Source organism: Hypanus sabinus, chromosome 22, assembly GCF_030144855.1.
Source record: "Hypanus sabinus isolate sHypSab1 chromosome 22, sHypSab1.hap1, whole genome shotgun sequence".
Taxonomy (NCBI): Eukaryota; Metazoa; Chordata; class Chondrichthyes; order Myliobatiformes; family Dasyatidae; genus Hypanus; species Hypanus sabinus.
Window position 1 is genome coordinate 25739436 of NC_082727.1, and position 22679 is coordinate 25762114.

The following is a 22679-nucleotide window of genomic DNA, read 5'->3' on the forward strand; positions in this document are numbered from 1 at the left end:
GGCATTTCCAAACCTTACCTTCACCATCAGTTTCATATTTGTACCGTGTTGGAAGTCCTTTGGAATTAGGTTTTGTCGTATTCAGGAAAATTCATAACACGTCATCCCGGTTATCTTTTGTCAGTTACTTAGTTAGTACTAAAACCCTGTCCTCCCTTACCATGGTCAGGTCCATCCCAACAGCTTGTTTTACTTGTTTATTACCATAGCTGAGTAAGAGGCCCACAGTAAGTCCTGGGATGTGTAATACTGAACTAATGATCCAGTCAAGAACAATACTCTTCCACTTGGACAAGTGTGTGTACCTCTGTAGTTCACCAGATGGGAAAATCTTCCAGCTGCATCCCTAACATAATTTGTGTCAGTACATATCAATTCTTGTTCAGTTCTATTTATTTGTTTTAGACATAATTCTAGTGGTTTAGCCTCTGCAAACTGAGCTCTGTGATTCCCTAAAGGATGTGTTTGCAACTCATATGGTTCAAATTCAGTTTCCAATAAAAAAAAATCACTTTATGAGCATAGTAGGGATTATAATTGAGTGGATCCATCTTTCTAGATTTTCATTACTGATCCATCACCGTCTCCTATTTGAGAATAGTGCTCTAGGAAGTCGTGCTGTATTAGGTCTCTGTTAATTTGGTGGTAATTTAGTATTATTTTTCAAAGCCTCAAACCCTGTTTGTATAGTAATTAGTTTGTCCCCTTGCAGTGGTCATACTGCAAATAATGTACACTTCGTTCTAAGTCCTGTTCTGTTGGGGTGAATTTATATGAGGCACAGTGTATCGAGGAATGGGTTTCTTCTCCCTCATTATAGCAGATGGCTACAGTGGTTTTTGGAGAAAGACATATTTGCAGAACACAGATTTTGTTTGGTCTCGTGTCCAGAGGTCTATTGCCTGCTGGGCTGAATTAATCAATTTCTCTAATGCCTCATAATCTTCTGGGGTAAAAGCAAAAGGCTTTGCATTTTTCAGTGTACATCTGTGGTATAATGGTTTTAACAATTGAGGTATGAAAGCACTCGTTTAATTCAATTGGCCTAGGCTTGATTGGAAGGCTTTTGTCTTTGGATGCCCTACATGAGTGACTTTTTGTCTAAGTTCAGGATTAAACCACGTCCCTGATTGAAATGTCATATCTAGGAAATATACTTTTGTATGACTGAGTGGAGATTACATAGCCTCTGTCTGTCACTTTCAAGAAGTGGGTGTAACCAGAAGTAATGGACCAGATCTCTACAAAATTTCTACATCTTTGCAAGTCAATCCTTACAACATTTGTTACAATGACTGTTGCAGTATCAAAATGGCAGGTTAAATTTTGCCAAAAATACCAGCTTTGGCATATAGAAAGGCCTGTATCCTATTTGTTAGGTGGAACATTTTGATTAGAATCATTGCTGAAATTCTCCTGTGCTGTTTTTATGACATTAACATTAGCCTTCTCTTCTTTGCACTTTGTTTTCCCTGAGCTACAGGGGAAGGAGTGGCCATTTGGGATGGGCTCTCTCCCGTGGTATATTTAGGGGGTGAAGGATGAGGTGGGCCTTGTGGTGCATGCTCAATTTCATTCTCTTTCCATTAACGTGATGTAGCCTCTGAACGCTCCCTCTATCCTGAAAGGAGTATCTTGGTCTAAGATGTCCTTCCGCAAAGAAAGGGTGTGGAGCTGAAGCTCTAGGCCTAGACATAGTATCTAGCCAACAAGGTAGTGGTTAAATATCTCTTCCTAAGGGAGGAGATTTGCAGGGAACTTCCTGTTTTGTTTGTTGATTACATCTTCCCTGCTGAGTGGCTGGTGTAGGGGAATGCTGTGAATGTGATTGACCCAAGGAATAAGGTTGATGGTGACTTTATTATTGACCTTACGTGTCCTCCAGAGGGAAAAGAGGAGGACCCTGTGGCAGAACCTCCTTGCCCTTGTGTGGGTACCTTTGGTTTTAATCATTTTAAAGAGGTTGGGGGGGAGGGGGAGCAGTCAGAGGTCTTGGTAAATATTGGTTCCAGTGACACAGGTAGGAAAAGGGAGGAGGTCCTGCAGAGAGAATTTTTAGGCAGAAAGCTGGAAAGCAGGACTTGCAGGGTAGCAATTTCAGGATCGCTGCCTGTGCCACGTGTCAGTGAGGGTCAGAATAGGATAATTTGACAGATGAAAATGTGTTGTAGGAATTGGTGTAGGAGAAGGATTTCTGATTTCTGGAACTCTGGGATCTCTTCTGGGGAAAGTATGACCTGTACAAAAAGGATGGGTTACACCTGAACCCAAAGGGGACCAACATCCTTATGGGCATGTTTGCTGAAGCTGCTGCAGAGGGTTTAAAATAATTGGCAGAGGGGTGGAAATGGGCTGGTAGGGTGGATAATGTGTGCAGTTAAACTGTGAGGAGGGAGAGGCAGATGATTTAGATGATTTAGATAGTGGGCTTAATGGCTTTGTGGCAAAGTTTGCAGATGATACTAAGATGGGTGGAGGGGTAGGTAGTGCGGAGGAAGCAATGCAATTGCAACAGGACTTATACAAATCAGAAGAATGGGTAAAGAAGTAGCAGATGGAATACAGTGTTGGGGAATATATTATGATGCACTTTGGTAAAATGAACAGTGTGCAGACTATTATCTAAATAGGGAGAAAATTCAAACATTAGAGGGCAAAGAATGTAAGAACATAAGAAATAGAAGCAGGAGTAGGCCATCTGGCCCATCGAGCCTTCCTCGCCATTTGATAAGATCATCGCTAATCTGTCCGTAAACTCAGCTCCATCTACCTGTCTTTTCCCCATAACCCTTAATTCCCCTACTATGTAAAAATCTATCTAACTATATCTTAAATATATTTAGTGAAGAAACCCAACTTTTTCCCTGGGAAGAGAATTCCACAGATTCACCATTCTCTGGGAAAAACAGTTTCTCCTCATCTCTGTCCTAAATCTTCTCCCCTGAATCTTGAGGCAATGTCCCCTAGTTCTCATCTCACCTAACAATGGAAACAACTTTCCTACTTCTATCTTATCTATCCTGTTCAAAATTTTGTATGTTTCTATAAGATCCCCTCTCGTTCTTCTGAATTCCAGAGAGTATCGTCCCAGGTGACTCAATCTCTCCTCATAAGTTAACCCCTTCTTCTCTGGAATCAACCTGGTGAACCTCCTCTGCACCGCCTCCAAAGCCTCAGGTATGGAGACCAGAACTGCACACAGTACTCCAGGTGCAGCCTCACCAGTATCCTGTATAGTTGCAGCATGATCTCCCTGCTCTTGAATTCAGTCTCTCTAGTAATGAAGGCCAACATTCCGTTTGCCTTCTTAATAACCTGTTGCACCTGCAAGCCAACTTTTTACAATTCATGCACGAGCACTCCCAAGTCCCTGTGCACAACAGCATGCTGCAATCTTTCACCATTTAAATAATAATCTGCTCTTCTATTATTCCTTCCAAAGTGGATGATCTCGCATTTACCAATGTTGTATTCCATCTGCCAGACCTTGGCCCACTCACTTAACCTATTATCATTCCCCTGAAGACTCTCCACATCCTCTGTACAATTTGCTTTTCCACTCAGTTTAGTGTCATCAGCAAGTTTTGCTACGCTACACTCAGTCACCTCTTCCAAATCATCAATGTAGATGGTAAACAGCTGCGGGCCCAGCACTGACTCCTGCGGCACCCCACTCACCACAGACTGCCAACCGGAGAAACACCCATTTATACCCATTCTGTCTTCTATTAGTTAACCAATCCACTATCCATGCCAAAACACTTCCTCCACCTCCATGCATCCATATCTTATTTATAAGTCTCTTGTATAGCACCTTATCGAACACCTTCTGGAAATCCAAGTATACGACATCCTTATACACTCCTTATATCCTCAAAGAACTCGAGTAAGTTTGTCAAACAAGACCTGCCCTTTCTGAATCCATGCTGTGTCTGTCTAAATGTTTCACTATTTCTTCCTTAATGACAGCTTCAAGCATTTTCCTGACTACAGATGTTAAACTAACTGGCCAATAGTTGCCTGTCTTTTGCCGACATCCTTTTTCAAAAAGTGGTGTGACATGTGCTGTCTTCCAATCCACCGGGACCTGCTCAGAGTCTAGAGAATTCTGGTAAATGATTGTCAACGCATCTACTATAACCTCCGCCAATTCCCTCAGCACCCTGGGATGCATCCCATCAGGCCCAGGGGGCTTATTTACCTTCAGGCCCTCTAGTTTGCTCATCACTATCTCTTCAGCGACAGTGATTTTATCTAATTCCTCACCACCTATTTCATCCATAACATCCTTCTTTGGCATATTAGACATGTCCCCCACCATGAAGACCTACACAAAATAGTCATTCAAAGCCTCTGCCATTTCCTCATTACCCAATATCAATTTCCCCTTCTCGTCTTCCAGGGGACCTACGTTCCAGGGGACCACCCTCTTCCACTTTATATATTTATAAAAAATTTTTGCTACCTGTTTTTATATTTTGTGCTAATTTACTTTCATACTCTATCTTCCCTTCCCTTATTTCTTGTTTAGTTGTTCTTTGTTGCTTCTTAAAGTTTTCCAGATCCTCCAGTCTCCAACTACTCTTTGCGATTTTGTACACGAGCTTTTAATTTGAAACTATCTTTTATTTCCTTAGTTATCCAATGCTGGCTTTCCCCATGCTTACTGTCCTTACTTTGGACTGGAATTTACTTTTGTTGAGCACTGTGAAAAATCTCTGAAAATATTACACTGTTCCTCAACTGTCCTACCAAATAGCCTGTGCTCCCAATCCACATTAGCCAACTCCTCTGTCATCCCGTTGTAGTCTCTCTTGTTCAAGCATAATACACCAGTTTTAGATCTAACTATTTCATTCTCCACCTGTATGTGAAATTCAATCATACTATAACACACACAAAATGCTGGTGGAACACAGCAGGCCAGGCAGCATCTATAGGGAGAAGCGCTGTTGACGTTTCAGGACCCTTTGTCAGGACTAACCGAAAGGAAAGATAGTAAGAGATTTGAAAGTAGTGGGGGGAGGGGGAAATGCGAAATGATAGGAGAAGACTGGAGGGGGTGGGATGAAGCTAAGAGCGGGAAAGGTGATTGGCGAAAGTGATACAGAGCTGGAGAAGGAAAAGGATCATGGGACGGGAGGCCTCAGGGGAAAGAAAGGAGGCGGGGGGAGCACCAGAGGGAGATGGAGAACAGGCAAACAACTAAATATGTCAGGGATGGGGTAAGAAGGGGAGGAGGGGCATTAACAGAAGTTAGAGAAGTCAATGTTCATGCCACCAGGTTGGAGACTACCCAGCCTGTATTGTTCCTCCAACCTGACTTTGGATTCATTTTGACAATAGAGGAGGCCGTGGATAGACGTATCAGAATGAGACTGGGATGTGGAATTAAAATGTGTGGCCACTGGGAGATCCTGCTTTCTCTGGCGGACCGAGCCATCATACTATGATCACACTTTCCAAGAGGATCCCTGACTACAAGATCGTTAATCTTACCTGTCTCATTGCACAGGACTAGATCTAAGATAACATCTTTCCTTGTTGGTTCACTGACATGCTGCTCAAGAAAGCCACCACGATGCATTCTATGAAGTCCTCCTCGAGACTTCCTTGACCAACCCGAATCACCCAATCTATGTGGAAGTTAAAATCCCCCATGACAACTGCCGTTCTGTTCTTACAAGCCTCAGTTATTTATTGGTTAATTGCCTCTGCCCTGCAATATTTTTATTAGGTGGTCTATAGACAACTCTCACCAGTGATTTTGTTTTTCTCTTTACTATTCTTAACCTCTACCCAGATGGACTCAACATTCTGCTCTGTGGATCTGATATCGTCTCTCGCAATCACCCTGATCTCATCCTTAATCAAGAGCGCCACCCCACCTCTTTGCCTTCCTGCCGTAATCTTTCTGTATTACCTGATATCATTAGGAGGATTTAGGAGTCCTTGTGCCAGACTCCCAGAAGGTTAATTCACAGTTGAGTCTGTGCTAAAGAAGGCAAATGCAATGTTGGCATTTATTTCAAGTGGAATAGAATATGAAAGCAAGGAGATAATGTTGAAGCTTTATGAAAACCCTGACTGACTATTTCCTTGAAGCTAGCTTCCTTGATTATATAAAACTCCCAATATTAAAAGACCAGTTATTTGATATGCTGAATAATATTATCTGTCTGGTCTGCAAACTTCCTCGAACTAAGCAACTTAGTCAGCTTGTCTGTTTTGAAATTAGCGAAATTAAAAAGCCCATTGTCTTATACTGCTTATTTGACAAGCAATCATGCAAGTACAGTGTCATGGTCCAGTCCATGAAGTCTGCGTTCCAGTTCACGGTCCGGTCAATGGACTCTGGACTCCGGGTCTTCCAGCTGTACCTTATTTCAGTTGGGTTTAATCACAGGCACCTGATGCTCGTCTTGGGGCTGGGAATATAAGTAGCCCTGGGATTGAGTGCTGGTTTGTCTTATCAGTATCCCGTCCTCGCCTCTGTGGGGTAAGGCAGGCTGTGTTTGCTGTTACCCTGCAGTTGGATCTGTCCCTTCCTGTCCTTGTCTCTGTTGGGTAAGCCAGGCTCTCTTTGCCGTTACCCTGAGACTGGACTGTTCCCTTCCCCTTCCTCCCAAAGCCTTGCCTGCAACGTTTTGCCTGAAGCCTCACCTATTCTCGCCATCAAGTTCTACTGTCGGAGCAAGACTGGAGCCTTGCTGTGACTAGATAGGAACTGTCTTTTGTTGTTTGGAACTGTCTGTTTTTGTCCTCTCCTTCGCTAGGTAGGTCCGGCTGTTTGCCGCTACCTAGTGCTGGGAACTGTCTCATCGTGTTCAGCTTTCTGTGTATGAGTCCCAGCCCTACGTCCTGTTCCCAAGGAGGGGTCCCGGCTCTGTGCTCTGTGTATGAGTCCCAGCCCTACGTCCTGTTCCCAAGGAGGGATTCTGGCTCTGCGTTCCGCGTCCCTGTCCCCCAAGACCAAGGCTCCCTGTTCCGCGTTCCTGTCCCCCAAGACCGAGGCTCCGAGTTCCGCGTCCCTGTCCCCCAAGACCGAGGCTCCGTGTTCCGTGTCCCTGTCCCCCAAGACCGAGGCTCCCTGTTCCGCGTCCCTGTCCCCCAAGACCGAGGCTCCCTGTTCTGCGTCCCTGTCCCCCAAGACCGAGGCTCCCTGTTCCGCGTCCCTGCCCCCCAAGACCGAGGCTCCGTGTTCGGTGTCCCTGTCCCCCAAGACCGAGGCTCCATGTTTGGTGTCCCTGTCCCACAAGACCGAGGCTCTGTGTTCCGCATCCCTGTCCCCCAAGACCGAGGCTCCCTGTTCCGCGTCCCTGTCCCCCAAGACTGAGACTCCCTGTTCCGCGTCCCTGTCCCCCAAGACCGAGGCTCCGTGTTCCGCATCCCTGTCCCTCAAGACCGAGGCTCCATGTTCCACGTCCCTGTCCCTCAAGACCGAGGCTCCGTGTTCCGCGTCCCTGTCCCTCAAGACCTCAAGTCCTAGCCCAAGCACTGTATCCTAGTCTCATCCGGGGCATGTGTCCTGTCCAGCGTTGTTTCTTCCCCACTTCCATTGCCTTTTTGATAGTCTTAGTCCTGTTCCTAGTACTTCAGTGACTGTGTCCGCTCTCAAATCCCACCTTATGACACACAGTTAGTGGCATCTTACTTCTGCCTATATACAAAGCTTGTTTGCAAAGATGTGCTTTTAGCTGAATTCTGATTGCTGCTTGCCATTTACACTTTAAGAACTGAAGACTCCCATTTAAAACCAGCAGAGAAACGAAAGACTATCATTGGAATTTTACTGTTTGATTTTACAAGTGGCAGCTGTTGTTTTTAGAAAGTGAAATTAGAAAAATGTGAGACCACTGTCCTCAGAGAGTGGATAACTATCATCATCACTCATTCATCAATTGACTTGATGGCCAATTTATTATTTACCACAGTAGCGATGAAGTCCCTTAAATCTACAGATCAGTGCTATAATCCTTTCCACTGTCTTCTGATGTCTCGGCTTAACTTTAGCCCAGACTAATATCAGTAAATGTAGACAGAAGTTCCCTCTATTGGTGAAAGGACTTACTCTACCCTACAAATATTATAAATCCAAAGTGCCATCTCACCCACAGAGAGTGCAAACTAAATCGACAATTTTCAAAAGAAAACAAATGTTTCATGTGGCTTTTCCTCCTGAGACTTCACAGTTGAAACACAGCATGTGTCAGTAATATCACTGTGATATTTTCTGTCATATAGCTTTGGTGCACTGGTAGAATACATTGGTCAATCTAAGGTTCTCTCAAATGCCTCTATTTAGTACAAACTTCCTTTGTATGAGAAGAAGTACAGTCGACGTTTCGGGCCAAGACCCTTCGTCAGGACTAACTGAAAGGAGAGATGGTAAGAGATTTGAAAGTGGGAGGGGGAGGGGGAGATCCAAAACGATAGGAGAAGACCAGAGGGGGAGGGATGAAGCTGAGAGCTGGAAAGGTGATTGGCAAAAGGGATACAGAGCTGGAGAAGGGAGAGGATCATGGGATGGGAGGCCTAGGGAGAAAGAAAGGGGGAGGGGAGCACCAGAGGGAGATGGAGAACAGGCAAGAAACGATTGTGAGAGGAATAAGAGAGGAAAAGTTAATAAATAAATAAGGGATGAGGGGAGGAGGGGCAGTAATGGAAGTTAGAGAAATCAATGTTCATGCCATCAGGTTGGAGGCTACCCAGAAGGAATATAAGGTGTTATTCCTCCAACCTGAGTGTGGCTTCATCTTGACAGTAGAGGAGGCCATGGATAGACATATCAGAATGGGAATGGGACATAGAATTAAAATGGGTGGCCACTGGGAGATCCTGCTTTCTCTGGCAGACAGAGCATAGGTGTTCAGTGAAATGGTCTCCCAGTCTGCATCAGGTCTCACCAATATATAGAAGTTCGCACTGGATGCAGTATATCACACCAGATGAATCACAGGTGAAGTGTCGCCTCACCTGGAAGGATTGTCTGGGGCCCTGAATGGTGGTGATGGAGGAAGTATACGGGCAGGTGTAACACTTGTTCCGCTTACAAGGATAAGTACCAGGAGGGAGGTCGATCCCTGCAGAAAGCAGAAGGTGGGGGGGGGGGAAGATGTGCTTGGTGATGGGATCCCGTTGGAGGTGGCAAAGGTTACGGAGAACTATACGTTGGACCTGGAGGCTGGTGGGGTGGTAGGTGAGGACAAGGGGAACCCTATCCCTAGTGCGGTGGTGAGAGGATGGGGTGAGAGCAGATGTGCATTCAGCTGGGTAGCTTCCAACCTGATGGCATGAACATTGACTTCTCTAACTTCTGTTAATGCCCCTCCTCCCCTTCTTAACCCATCCCTTATCTCTGTCCCTCTCACAATCACTCCTTGCCTGCTCTCCATCTGCCTCTAGTGCTCTCCTCCCCCTTTCTTTCTCCCTAGGCCTCCCGTCCCATGATCCTTTCCCTTCTCCAGCTGTGTATGCCTTTTGCCAATCACCTTTCCAGCTCTTAGCTTCATCACACCCCCTCCGGTCTTCTATTGTTTTGGATCTCTCCCTCCCCCACCCCTCCCACATTCAAATCTCTTATTATCTCTTCTTTCAGTTAGTCCTGACTAAGGTCTCGGCCCGAAACATTGACTGTGCTTCTTCCTATAGATACTACCTGGCCCGCTGTGTTCCACCAGCATTTTGTGTGTGTTGCTTGAATTTCCAGTATCTGCAGATTTTCTCGTGTTTTCCTTTGTCTGTTGCTCTTTTACAACACAACATCAAGATGTTTGCTTTTTTTAGGCTGGATATAATGAGCGGAGTGACGCAGTGAACCTGGCCATTGAAAACATGTGCAAGAAGATGAGACAACTTCGCAGACAGGTATGGCTCACACCCATAGCCACAGTGTGACTCTTAGTGTAAAATCCTTCTCAAAAGTGCAAACAGAATCACAATTATGTTTGAAATTAATCATATATACATTGTGAGATGCTTCAGCTACCAATTCCAGTGATTGTGCTGGAGAGAGAGCAGCAGAGATTGGAGAATTTCAGTTACACCCAGAAATTGGATAGGCAGGTCTTGTTTTGCCTGTTCAGTAGAATGGTGAAAACTGGTGTTTGACGGGAAAATTGACCATTCTGGAACAGCTGGGCTTAAGACTGCTGTTGCGTGTCGAGAATAACCTTGGATGATAAGCACAGTACCAGGAACTCCAACTAATACGATACTAGGCCCCTGGAACCAGGAGGGAGGATGCGTCTGGGGGTAAATTATGAGCTCTGATAACAGGGAACAAAGAGGACTGTTAGACTCATGCTAAGAGAATAATTGACACATCTTTTAAGCGATTGATATTGTACTGACCATGGGATGCCAAACAAAGTTATGTGAAGTTGTTTGCCTTGCTGTATAAATAAAAGCTCTGTGTAACCTGGAATTCAGAGTTCTGGTGGTAGTGAAGACTGCTGCAGACTCTCCATGATATCATGTTCATAAACTCTTAAAACGAAAATTGAAGTCACTCTGTTCTTAGTTAGTGTTTCCACGACGGCCTGTGAAGGAGGCTGAGTGGGGGTGATATGATAAGATAAGGCTATGAGAGACATGGGTCAGTAAAATTACCAAACTCTTTTTTTCCTGTGGAGTGGGTAGCAAAAAGGGAACATATGTATATGTTGAGAGGAAGGAGTTTTAAGTAGGGGCTTGAGATTTAGCATTCACTGCCAGAAGAGGTAGTGGATTCAGAAACAATCACAATGTTTAAGAAGAATTTGACAGATTATTAAATAGGTACATGGAAGAAAACATTTCTAGTACAGGCAAGTGGGATTAGGGTAGATGGCCAAAGAGGTCAGACTTGAAATGGTAGACCATAAGACCATTTCTGCGCCATAAAACTCTCTGACTCCTTGTACTAATTTTGCTTAATAATGCATCTCATATATTTTAATATTCATTCCAAAGACATGGCAAGACTGATTTTTGAAAGTAATAGTGGGGTATTTACTCATTAAGTCTCTTCAGAGAGCAACTATTAGCAGTCACATTAGACTTGTCAACAAAGAACAGGAAGCGTCTTTGAGATAGTAGTGAATCAGTTATGAAGTTCAACAATGGTATGGCAACCTCTATTGATTTTTTAAAAAAATTATCACCAGATGGTTTTAAAAAATGTATTTGGTTTCTTAGCTTTCGCAAGATTTGAACTAGGGCTCACTGAATTAGTAAATTACCATGGATGCTGAAGTTTGATGTGGGAAAAATACCCAACAAGGTAGATGAATATTGAGGGTAAAGTTTGAGGTTAACCTCTTTTCTTCAGAAGTTGAACATACAGAGTTTGTAGTCACATCTGGATTGTTATTCAAGTGTTACAATGGTGCTGAAGTATACACTCAGGAGCCACTTTATGAGATGCCCCCATTCCTAATAAAGTGGCCACTGTGTATATGTTCATGGTTTTCTGCTTCTGTGGCCACTCCATTTCAAGGTTCAATATATCGTGCAGTCAGGACTTTTCTGCACACTACTGATAAACTGTGTGGTTATTTGCGTTACGGTCACCTTCCTGTCAGTTTGAACCTATCTGTCCATCCTCCACTGACCTCTCTCATTAACAAGGCTTTTTTGCCCATAGAACCATCGCTCACTGGATTCTTTTTGGTTCTCGCACAATTCTCTGTAAATTCCAGAGGCATGAAAATCCCTGGAGATCAGCATTTTCTGGGATACCCAAGTCACCTAGTCTTGCACCAACAATCCTTCCACGGTCAAAGTCACTGAGATCACATATTTTCCCCATTCTGATGATTGGTCTGAACAACAGTTGCACCCATTGATCATGTCTGGATGCTTTTATGCACTAAAGTGGCTGCCAGATGATTGGCTGATTGGATATTTGCATTAATGAGCAGGTGTACCTAATAACAGTGGCCACTGTGTTTATTTTTCTTGACTGAATAATTTGTAACATTCTCTTCACCCACAGCCCACAGTTTCTCCACAATAGCTGCATTGAATGAAGGTATTTTTCTGCCACATTACACCTGTAACTAAATTTCTGTGCAAGCCGTGATTACTTTTGTCAAATCCTTTGTGTACAAGAGCATGTCATTACATTGTCAGTGGAAAATTGGGTGGTTTAATTGTAACGCTGTGGCAGTTTCCTTGAATAGATGCGGATGAAGTAGCAAAGAGTTTAGCGCGATGCTGTCACAGCTCAGTGCGCGTCAGAGTTTGGAGTTCATTGTATGTCCTCCCCATGGAATGTGAGAGTTTTCTCCAGATCCCCCGTTTCCTCCCATAGACTAAAGACTATAGAGTAGGTTAATTGGCCTTTGTAAACTGCCCCCGTGATTGGGCTAGGGTGAACCTGTTTTGTTTGCTGGGGGTATGGCTTGAGGGGCCAGGAGGGTCTGCTCCAGGTTGCATTGGTAAATAAATTAAAATAAATTGATACGTCTTGTCATTCAGATCAGACTGTCAAGTGAAACATTCAAACCTCATGCCTAATTATGTTGAAATGTTCGATTGCTCAGAGAATTTATTTTTAAATTATGGGAGGACCCTGCTGATTTATTGCTCAGTGTTAGTGACACTCAGTGGCCACTTCATTGAGTACACCTGATCACTAACGCAACTATCCAATCAGCCAATCACGTGGCTGCAACACGATGTATTAAAGCATGTAGACATGGTCAAGAGGTTCAGTTGTTCAGACCAAATATCAGAATGTGGAAGAAATGTCATCTAAGTGACTTTAACAGTACAATGATTGTTGGTGTTGGATGAGTGTCTCAGAAACTGTTATCTCTTGAAATTTTCATGCACAACAGTCTCCAGAGTTCACAGAGAATTGTGCAATTAACATAGAAATGCATCCAGTGATCGGCAGTTCTGTGGACAAAAAATGTGCTTTGTTAATCAGCGAGGTCAGAGGAGAACAGCCATACTAGTTCAAGTTGCCAGGAGCTCGGATAACCACATAACAGGACACTGGTGTGCAGAAGAGCATCTCTGAAAGCATGGAACATTGAACTTTGAAGTGGATGGGCTACAGCAGCAGGAGACCACAAACATACACTCAGTGGCCACTTTGTTAGGTGCAGGAGTTACCGAATAAAATGGCCACTGAGTGTATATGCTGTATATTGTGACTTCTTGCTCTTTTTGTGGACAACAGTCAAAAAGGTTGATTAAGAATTTGAAATTGCCTCTGACCTGATGAAACTGAGTGATTAACACTCGTAAAAATCAAAGGCACCAAATGAAAATAGACACTGTATTGTCTCAGTGAAGCAAATGTACAGACGATAAATAATCTTAACTTATTGTTCTTTCTTTCATGTTTTGTATTGTGAATAAGTATTAAGTATAATATCATCAAAAGTGAATGAATTAACACATCTATGACATCAAACAAATAATTACATGTTTGCAATTTTTTTCCCTAATCTTGAAAAATAAATAACTCAGGATTCAGTGATGTTTTCAACTAATTTACAGGCTTGTTTCTTTGTTTGCAACTCTGCAACAGGATATAATGGAGATGAAAAACTCCTGTTTGTGTATGTTGTGTAAACACATAACATTTTCTTGCTGCGATTTTTTCCCTTCTATTGATAGTTCAGTCATTAAATTGTAGAAAATCTTACAATACTTACAATACTGGAGGCTATTTGTCCCATCATCTCTGTGCTGAACAGGAAAGAACAACCCATCCAAATCAACACATTGCATTTGCATCCTCAAGTATACACTTTTTGAGAGCATTGAATATTCCTGCATCTTCTAACCAGTGATTTCCATTTCCCTGCCACAAACTGGATAAAATTGTCACAGTCCTGACCATTAATTCCCCATTTTCTCCTAATTCCATTTGGCGGCACACCTGGTTTTCATCAAGACCTGCAGTATAAGAACCCCGACTTTGCACCCACTTGTTGCCAGATCGTTGGTTTTGCCAGTGTGGTAATTAACACTTCCTGGCCACTTAGGTTTGTGTGTCCTAAGTTTTGCTTCAGTACCAAGATTTATCTGTGAAGCTCAGTCTCTCCATGTCAAGATCAGTTTTCTAAGTTCTACTCCAGTTCTGAGGTTTACCTGTGTCACGATAAATTCTGCCTGTCTCCTGCCTTCCTGCTCTCCCTCTGTTTGCTGTTCAATGCTCATGGCTGTGTTTGCATCCTAATTCAATCTCTGTACCGGTGTCCTGTGCTTGGGTTCGCTTCATTCATTACAACAGAACGATCTGGCCACAGTGGACCAAGCAGATACGAATTCCCTTCAACAAGCCCTCGCCAGCCAAGGCTCTCTACTGTGTCTGCATGACCAACTCCTCTGGGAGGTCATGGAGAACTTCCGTTCCCTGTCTGCTGACGTAATGAAAATTGATGACCAGGTTGACCATGTATCCATTCATTTTACCCCATCCACTCCTGGATATCTGTCTAACCAGCCCAGACAGCTTGTAACGACAACCTCCTACGTGTTAGCAACAGCCCTGCCAAGAGAGCCTCATGTACCTGAACTGAAGCACTACACTGGGGATTTGGGGAAGTATCAGGCCTTCCTTTTTCAGTGCTCCTTGGTGTTCGAACAGCAGTATCTACGTACTCCACGGATAAGTCAAAGATAGCTTATATCATCTATCAGGGAAGTGCCTTAGCATGGGCCACAGCTGTTTGCGATAACTAACCGGATATCTGCTCTTCTTTCGCCACCTTTATCACGGAAGTGAGAAAGATCTTTGACCACCCAGTCTGTGGTAAAGACGCTGCCAAATGTCTACTCACTCTCAGTCAGGGCTCACGCAGTGTTGCTGAATATTCCATGGAGTTCCAGACATTAGCAACCAACTCGGTGTGGAACGGTGAGGCACTCCAAGGGGTATTTCGGAATGGTCTCCGTGACATGGTAAAGGATGAGTTGGCGGCAAGAGACGACGCCAACAGCCTGGATTCCTTGATCTCCCGAGCCACCAGGTTGGGCAATTGTCTCCGAGAATGCAATAGAGAAAGAACTGGTCATCACCGCCTTTAGCCACTCCATGGCACTCATTTCTGCCTCCCACAAGAACAAGACTCTCTCCTCCTCCTCCTCCTAGAGTAGCTCCCAGCCCAGCTGTTTCCACCGCCCCGGGAGAGGAACCCACGCAGCTGGGACAGAACAGCCTTTCCCCCACAGAACGACTCCAGAGATTGAGAGGGGGTGAGTGTCTATATCGCAGCCAGTCCAGCCACTTCCGTGCTACCAGTTCCCTTTGGCCAAAAAGGGAAGGCTCACCAGTAGAAAGGGGTGTCCTGGTGAGCCAGACAACATTCCCTTCCATCCCCCAAACCCGGATGCAGCTTCAAGCTACCTTACGTTACAACCAACAGTCCCTGCCTCTGTCAGCACTAGTAGACTTCGGTGCTGGGGGAAACCTTTTGGATGAAGACTTAGCTTTCTGGGCCAGAATTCTTCATGAGTCGTTGAGTGCCCCCTTGGAAGCCCGGGCACTGGACGGTAGACTACTGGCCCAAGTCACACATTGCACACCACCCCTGTCTCTCCTTCTCTCCAGGAACCATCGGGAACAGGTACGATTCAATTTAATTTCTTCTTCTCAAGCTCCTATAGTTCTTGGGTACCCCTGGCTAAACCGTCATAACCCCCACATTGACTGGTCCACCAGGAGGATAGTCAGCTGGAGTCCGTTCTGTCACTCCACTTGTCTACAATCAGCCCTTTCCCCAATGGAAGTGACCGTGAACTAGTCTGTCTCTGAACCCCCCGACTTATCCAAGGTTCCAGTAGAAGTGTTTAGAAAACAACGGGCTCTTTCCCTGCCTCCACACTGCCCTTACGATTGTGCAATTGCCCTCCCCGGAGCACCTCTACCCACCAGTCTGCTGTCTAACCTGTCCCGACCAGAAAGAGAAGCAAATAACTCTCATAGCTGGCATTATCCGACTCTCATCTTCCCCTGTAGGTGCAGGTTTCTTCTTTGTGGGGTAGAAAGACAGCTCACTGCACCCCTGCATTGGCCACCCTGGTCTGAATAGCAACACCGTAAAGAATAAGTAACCACTGCCCATTATCAACTCTGCTTTCGAGCCCCTTCACGGAGCCACCATTTTCTCTAAGTTGGACCTGCAGATTGCCTATCACCTGGTCAGGATAAGGGAGGGAAATGAGTGGAAAACAGCTTTTAACACCCCTCTTGGTCATGCCATTCGGTCTCACCAATGCCCCCGCCATCTTCCAAGCCCTGGTAAATGATGTCCTTTACGGACTTTATTAACCTTTCGTTTTCGTTTATTTGGGCGACATCCTAATCTTCTCTCGCTGTCTTCAGGAACACACCCACCATGTTTGTCAGGTTCTTCAGAGGTTTTTGGAGAACAAGCTATTTGTTAAGGCAGAGAAGTATGAGTTCCATGTCTTTTCTGTCAGTTGCCGGGGGTACATCGTTGAGAGAGGGCAAGTGAGGGCGGATCCCGAAAAGATCCGGGCGATGGCAGAGTGGCCAAAACCCACGACGCTCAAACAACTCCAGCAGTTTCTGGGGTTTGCAAACTTCTACCGTTGCTTCATCAGGGATTACAGCTGGTTGGCAGCACCCCTTACTCGACTCGCCACTCCTGCGACCCCTTTTTACTGAACCCCCGAAGCGGACTCAGCTTTCTTGGAGCTGAAGAGGTGTTTCAGTTCTGATCCCATCCTGGCCCAACCTGACCCCTGTTGTCAATTCATTGTGGAAGTCGAGGCCCCCGACTCTGGGGTGAGAGCGGTGCTCTCCTAAAGCTCCATCCCTGTGCCTTCTCTTGTTGTCTGTCCTCTGCTGAACAGAACTATGATGTTGGGAACCGGGTGTTACTGGCTGTCAAACTTGTTTTGGTGGAGTGGAGGCACTGGCTGGAGAGAACTGAACGTCCATTCATCATCTGGACAGACCACAAGAACCTCGCATACATCCAAACTTCCAAACACCTAAATTCCCGCCAGGCCCGTTGGGCATTATTTTTTGGCCATTTCAGATTCACACTCACCTGTTGTTCTGGCTCCAAGCGTGATTCTCTGTCTCCTTAATACGTCTCCGAGGAGGACCTTCCCAACCCCGAGACCATCCTTTCATCATCCTGTGTGGTGGCTGCCCTCACCTGGGAGATGAAATCCATGGTCAAAGAAGCCCAACGGACTCAACCTGACCCAGGAATTGCACCCTGCAGTCGCCTCTTCATGCTGGGCTCTGTCCGGTCTCAGGTTCTCCAGTGGGAGCATACTTCTCATTTCACCTGCCGTCCTGGAATCGATCGGACTCTGTCCCTTCTGAAGAGACATTTCTGGTGACCCACCATGGATGCTGACACTCGCTCCTTTGTCTCTGCCCGTACTGTTTGTGCCCGAGGAAAAGCCTCCCATTGGCCACCTGCTGGATTGCTTGATCCCCTACCTGTTCCTAGCTGCCCCTGGTCTCACATTGCTCTGGATTTCATTACTGGACTACCTCTTCACATGGGAACACTGCCGTACCCATCATGGTGGACCGCTTCTCCAAAGCTGTGCACTTCATAGCCCTTCCCAAACTCCCTACAGCCCGTGAAACAGCCGACCTCTTTGTACATCATGTCTTTGTCTTCATGGAATTCCCTCTGACAACATTTCTGACTGGGGCCCTGATGCACCATCAATAACTCACTCTGAGACGTAAAGGCGAGATATCGGCTTTTAGTGTCTGGAAGAAGGAACAAGCAGTGGTTGAGCACCACTCTGTATCCTGGAGACTGAGGCCGGGGCGGTGTCCCCAATCGCCTTTATACCGGGGTCTGTGGGAGGAGCCACAGGAGCAGTCAGCAGGGGGCGTGTCCAGACAGGTATATGTAGTTCACCATAGGCCCCCAATTCATTTCTCAAGTCTGGAGATTCTTTTGTCAAGCCTTTGGAGCCTCAGTAAGTCTGTCTTCTGGCTCCCACCCACAGACTAATGGTCAAACAGAACGAACAAACCAGGATTTGGAAGAAGCACTGCACTGCATAACTGCCAACAACCCGTCATCCTGGAGCACCCACCTCACTTGGGTAGAGTACGCCCACAACTCCCTGGTCAGCAGAACCACCGGAATGTCTCCCCTGGTTACCAACCCCCTCTGTTTCCCGCACATGAAGATGACATCGCTGTGCCTTCTGTTCAGGCCCATCTCTGCCGGTGCCACAAGATCTGGAAGGATGCACGCGTGGCCATGCTCAGAGGATTAGTGATCGCCATCGAATTCCTGCATCTAATTATCAGCCTGGTCAGGAGGTTTGGCTCTCTTCTAAAGACATCCCCCTCAAGAATGAATCCAAGAAACTCACACCTCGCTACCCCAGGCCAGTCGAGATTGAAAACATCATCAGCCCCTCGGTGGTCAGACTCAGCTGCCCAGATCCATGCACATTCATCCCACGTTCCACATCTCCCAACTGAAACCTGTGTCTGTCAGCCCTTTGTGCCCTCCTGCTGAACCTCCTCCACCCACCTGAATCATTGATGACTTCCCAGCGTACACTGTCCGGCGAATACTGGATGTGCAGCGCCAAGGCAGGAGTCTCCAGTACCTGGTCAATTGGGAGGGATATGGTCCTGAGAAGCGCACCTGGATTCCCCGCTGCTTCATCCTGGACCCTTCCCTCATTCAAGATTTCCATTGAGACAACCCGGTGAAAGAGATACTGTCGTGCCTTTTACACCACACAGCCAGTATGTACAGACCACATGAGATCCTTGGTGATGTTTATGCTGAGGAACTTAAAGCTGTTCGCCCTCTCAACCCCAGATCACAAATAAGCGACAAGACAATCCCTGTTCCTCCCAACCCACCCACAAACAGGTCCTCAACCTCCAATCCAAGGGCAGGTCATCTTTGGCCTGCAGCCTCCAGCAAACTTGCAGATATTGCGCCTTCGACTTCCCCAGTAGATTTGCAGAGATTCCGTCTGAGATGCACAACAATAATCCTGACCTAAGCATCTCTGTTACTCAGAAAAACTAAGAAATGTTAATTGGCAATACTGCAGGACCCCTTTTGCCACCATTGGCAAAGCTGATATTTATATTCCATTCTTCACTGCAATTGGTGCAATTGAGAGTCTTACCAGTCCACTTCAGGGACAGCTGAGTCAATAGTGTGCAGGCAACGCAGAGAGCTAAGCTAACAATGAATTAGTTAGGAAAGAAAACTTGACAAGTTAAGGTAGAGAATTACCCTAGAATATGCCATTCTATTTTTTACTCTCTCCTGAACAAAATTTAAAAGCAGTAAGGCTTCAACTCTGTCAAATATATTCAATTACTTTCTCCTGTTTTATGGTGTATTATATAAAAGAAGTGTCTAATCTAATTGCCTAGGCTTATATATAAGAACAAGTTGAAAGGTCAGGTTTTAGTGCGAAAAAGTGATATGCCTGCTTGTATTGTAAAATTTTCAGTAAGTAATTCCTTTATACTTACCATAAGCAAAAAGTTTTGGAGAGAAGGATGAAGTTTATGTGCAATTTTATCTCCAGTAGAGGCTTAAAAAGGGAATATTAAAGTATAAATGAATTAAGCACTACAGTGGGATTAGTGTCTCATGTTTCCTGATTATTTCATTCCCTCTCTTTGGGAGATTCAAGATATTTCCATACTTTCATTTAAAGGTTAATATTATAACCTCTGCTGCAAAATAAGAGAGTTTCAAAAAAAGTAACGATACAAATTTTAAAACTGTTTTGGTTTGATTTGCAGAATTTATAGATTTAAACATGTGGGAGGCATAGATGGAACGTGATGGGAAATATGATTAACTCCATGAAACAGGAGCAAGTCTTGTGGTGTGAATAACAAGTAGATGGTATATCATTCCAAATCAGGGAGGCTGCTCAGAGTTATAGAGGGAGAATTATTTTTACCTGTTAAGGTGGAATGGCCTTTCATGTTCTTTATTTTCAACTAAAACTCTTCAGTTGCCTCAGTAATCAACAGTCTGGAGTCAAGCAGGCCCTGATTGTGGTCTGAAGGAAGTTTGCAGGTTAGAGAGTATCTTGTGTTCTGTGAGAGAAAACAACAGTTTAAAATTGTAGACCTGCTTGCTTTTGTTTCTACATTTTAGAAAGTGAGCCACATAATCAAAGGTTTTCATTTGTAGGACTAGCATGTAGAACTTAGAACACCACAGCACAGGTATAAGCCCTTCAGCCCAAGATGTCTGTGCCAGCCATGATGCCAATTTAAACTGATTACATCTGTACATGGTCTATATCCCTCCATCCCCTCTCTGTTCATGCGCCTCTCTTACACATTGCTGTCATATCAACTTCCACTATCTCAGCTGGCAGCGCATTCCAGGTACTTGCCATTCAATGAGTAAACTCAAATGCCTTGCAAATCTCCCTTTAAATCCTCTTGCTCTTACCTTAAGTGTGTGTCCATTAGATCTTGACATTTCTACCCCGGGTAAAAGATTCTGACTATCTACCTCATCTATGCCTCTCATACTTTAACACATTTCTAGCAGGTCAGTCCAGTAAAAACAATCCAAGTTTACCCAATCTGTTCTTAGAAGTTAATTCTCTCAAATCCAGGCAACATCCTGGTGAACCTCTCCAAAGTGTCCATCTTCTTCCTGTAATGAGGCAATCAGCACTGAATGCAGTATTCCAAATGTGACCTACATAAAGCTGCAGCATGACTTCCTGACTTTTATACTCAGTCCCAACCAATAACGGCAAGACTAGCTTGCTGAATACTTGACGGCTTTATTGCATCCGGGGAGGGAGAGGGCTAACAATGAAAACTGCAACAGGGGAATTTTTCTAAGGTCCAGTTGATTCAGAGTTCTCGCCCAAATTCTGCTGATAGGCAGGGAAACCAGATTTAGTTTATCAGACAAAACTAACCCAGAATAAAGAGCTAAGGATGACTCTGGATTGGCCAACTCCTTAGACATTAGATGAGGCAAAGGGAATTGTTAACATTTCTCGATACATCACAGCTAACTGGATTATAAGTGCCATTCACTCCAAGTGTTTGCTGGTTGCCTGCAAGTTCTTTCCAGCCCTCTCAACTTGGAGTGTTTCTCAGACCAGACAACCTTCAGCGTGGCCACCAGGAGGCCTGCAGACCACCTGTTCATCTTGTTGTCCTGGGATTCCCAGGACCATTCCTTAGTCCCAAGAATTTGAGAAGGAGGGGGCGGGATAATAGAGAGTGGGAGTGCAGTGGGAAGGAAGGGAAGTGGGAAAGAGAGAGAGATATAGAGGGAGAGTAAAATACCAAGGGCAAAGAGATAGAAAACATAAAGAGTTTGAAAAAGCTGGAAACGAAGCAAGATAAACTGATAGTGCAAATACAGAAAACAAAACTAGAAATGATGCAAGTGAGAGAAAGAAATTGAGGATGACAGAAAATCAATAAGAGCAGAAAGGGAGAGCAGAGGTGGCATGTTTATAGATTATTAGGATTCCCTGACCAGGAAGAAACAGTTGTGATATACTTTAGTGTATTGTTGGAGTGAATGACAATCACCTTTTTATTAATACCCTTCATTCAAGTTTCTGTGGACAGAGGGAATGTTATCAGTAGGAAAAGAGAAATGAAAGAGCTTCTAAAGGACATCAGGATGGGGAGACCTTTCAGCTGCTTTTCCAGTTAAAGATTACGTTATGAATGGCCTGAAGAGGCGTGTGCGGGAAGGTCAAAGCCTTGTGACACAGACTTTGCTGAGCATCACAGCAGAAATTCAGCCATTTAAATGCATTCCGGCATGTCCTCAGATGATAGTACAATAAAGTATGTAGCACGGAACTGGGCTGTCTGTCCCACTGTGGCTCAGAGTCCTAGAGAGATACGGCCTGGAAACAGCCTCTAGTCTCCTGTGTCTGTGCCAGCTACCGACTGTGCAGTTACATTAATCCCATTGGTATTCTCCCCACAATCCCAGCAACTTGCCCTAGATATTCTCATTCTCTCTCTCTCTCTCTCTCTCGCTCTCCCTCTCTCCCTCTCTCTCTCCCTCTCTCTCTCTCTCCCACTCTCTCTCTCTCTCTCTGTCTCTCTCTCTGTCTCTCTGTCTCTCTCTCTCTCTCTCTCTCTCTCTCTCTCTCTCTCTCTCTCTCTCTCTCTCTCTCTCTCACTCTCTCTCTCTCTCTCCCACTCTCTCACTCTCTCACTCTCACACACACACAATGTGTAAGTCACTTACCATCCCACACACCTTTGGGATGTGAGAGGAAACTGGAGCATCTGGCAGAAACACATATGGTCGTGGGGAGAATGTGCAAGCCTCACCCAAGTCAGGATTGAACCCAGTTCTCTGGTCCTGTGAAATAATGGCGGCACTGCCTGTGCCACTATGACGCCCTCTTCCTGGGAAACTTTTTACTGCTTTTGACAAGAACTTAGGCCACTACCTTGCATTTTCCAAAAGCTGTACGACTTCCTGTGAAACAAATAATTGACTACTTTCCCAAGGTGAGGAAGTTCTTTGGTCTGAGAACTGATCTCTCACCCATCTCTCACTCTCCTCCTCAACTACTGGAGCTACAAGCCACTGAGCATCTGTGTTATTTTGTGATTTTTTTTCTTAGGGTAGTACGAAGCCCTTCCAGCCCGGTGAACTGTGCTCCCAATTACAGCCATGTACCAATTAGCCTACCAATCCATCTGCATGACTTTGAAAAGTAGGAGG

The 22679-nt window shown here is 45.0% G+C and overlaps 1 protein-coding gene across 1 annotated transcript in view; it reads left to right on the plus strand.

Moving 5' to 3' along the window:
• LOC132379454 (catenin alpha-3-like) overlaps positions 1-22679 on the plus strand; it is a 1635404-nt gene that overhangs the window by 876365 nt on the left and 736360 nt on the right. The window contains exon 7 of the mRNA XM_059947342.1: positions 9787-9867. Coding sequence (XP_059803325.1) covers positions 9787-9867 — 81 coding nt within the window. The remainder of the gene's footprint in view (positions 1-9786; positions 9868-22679) is intronic.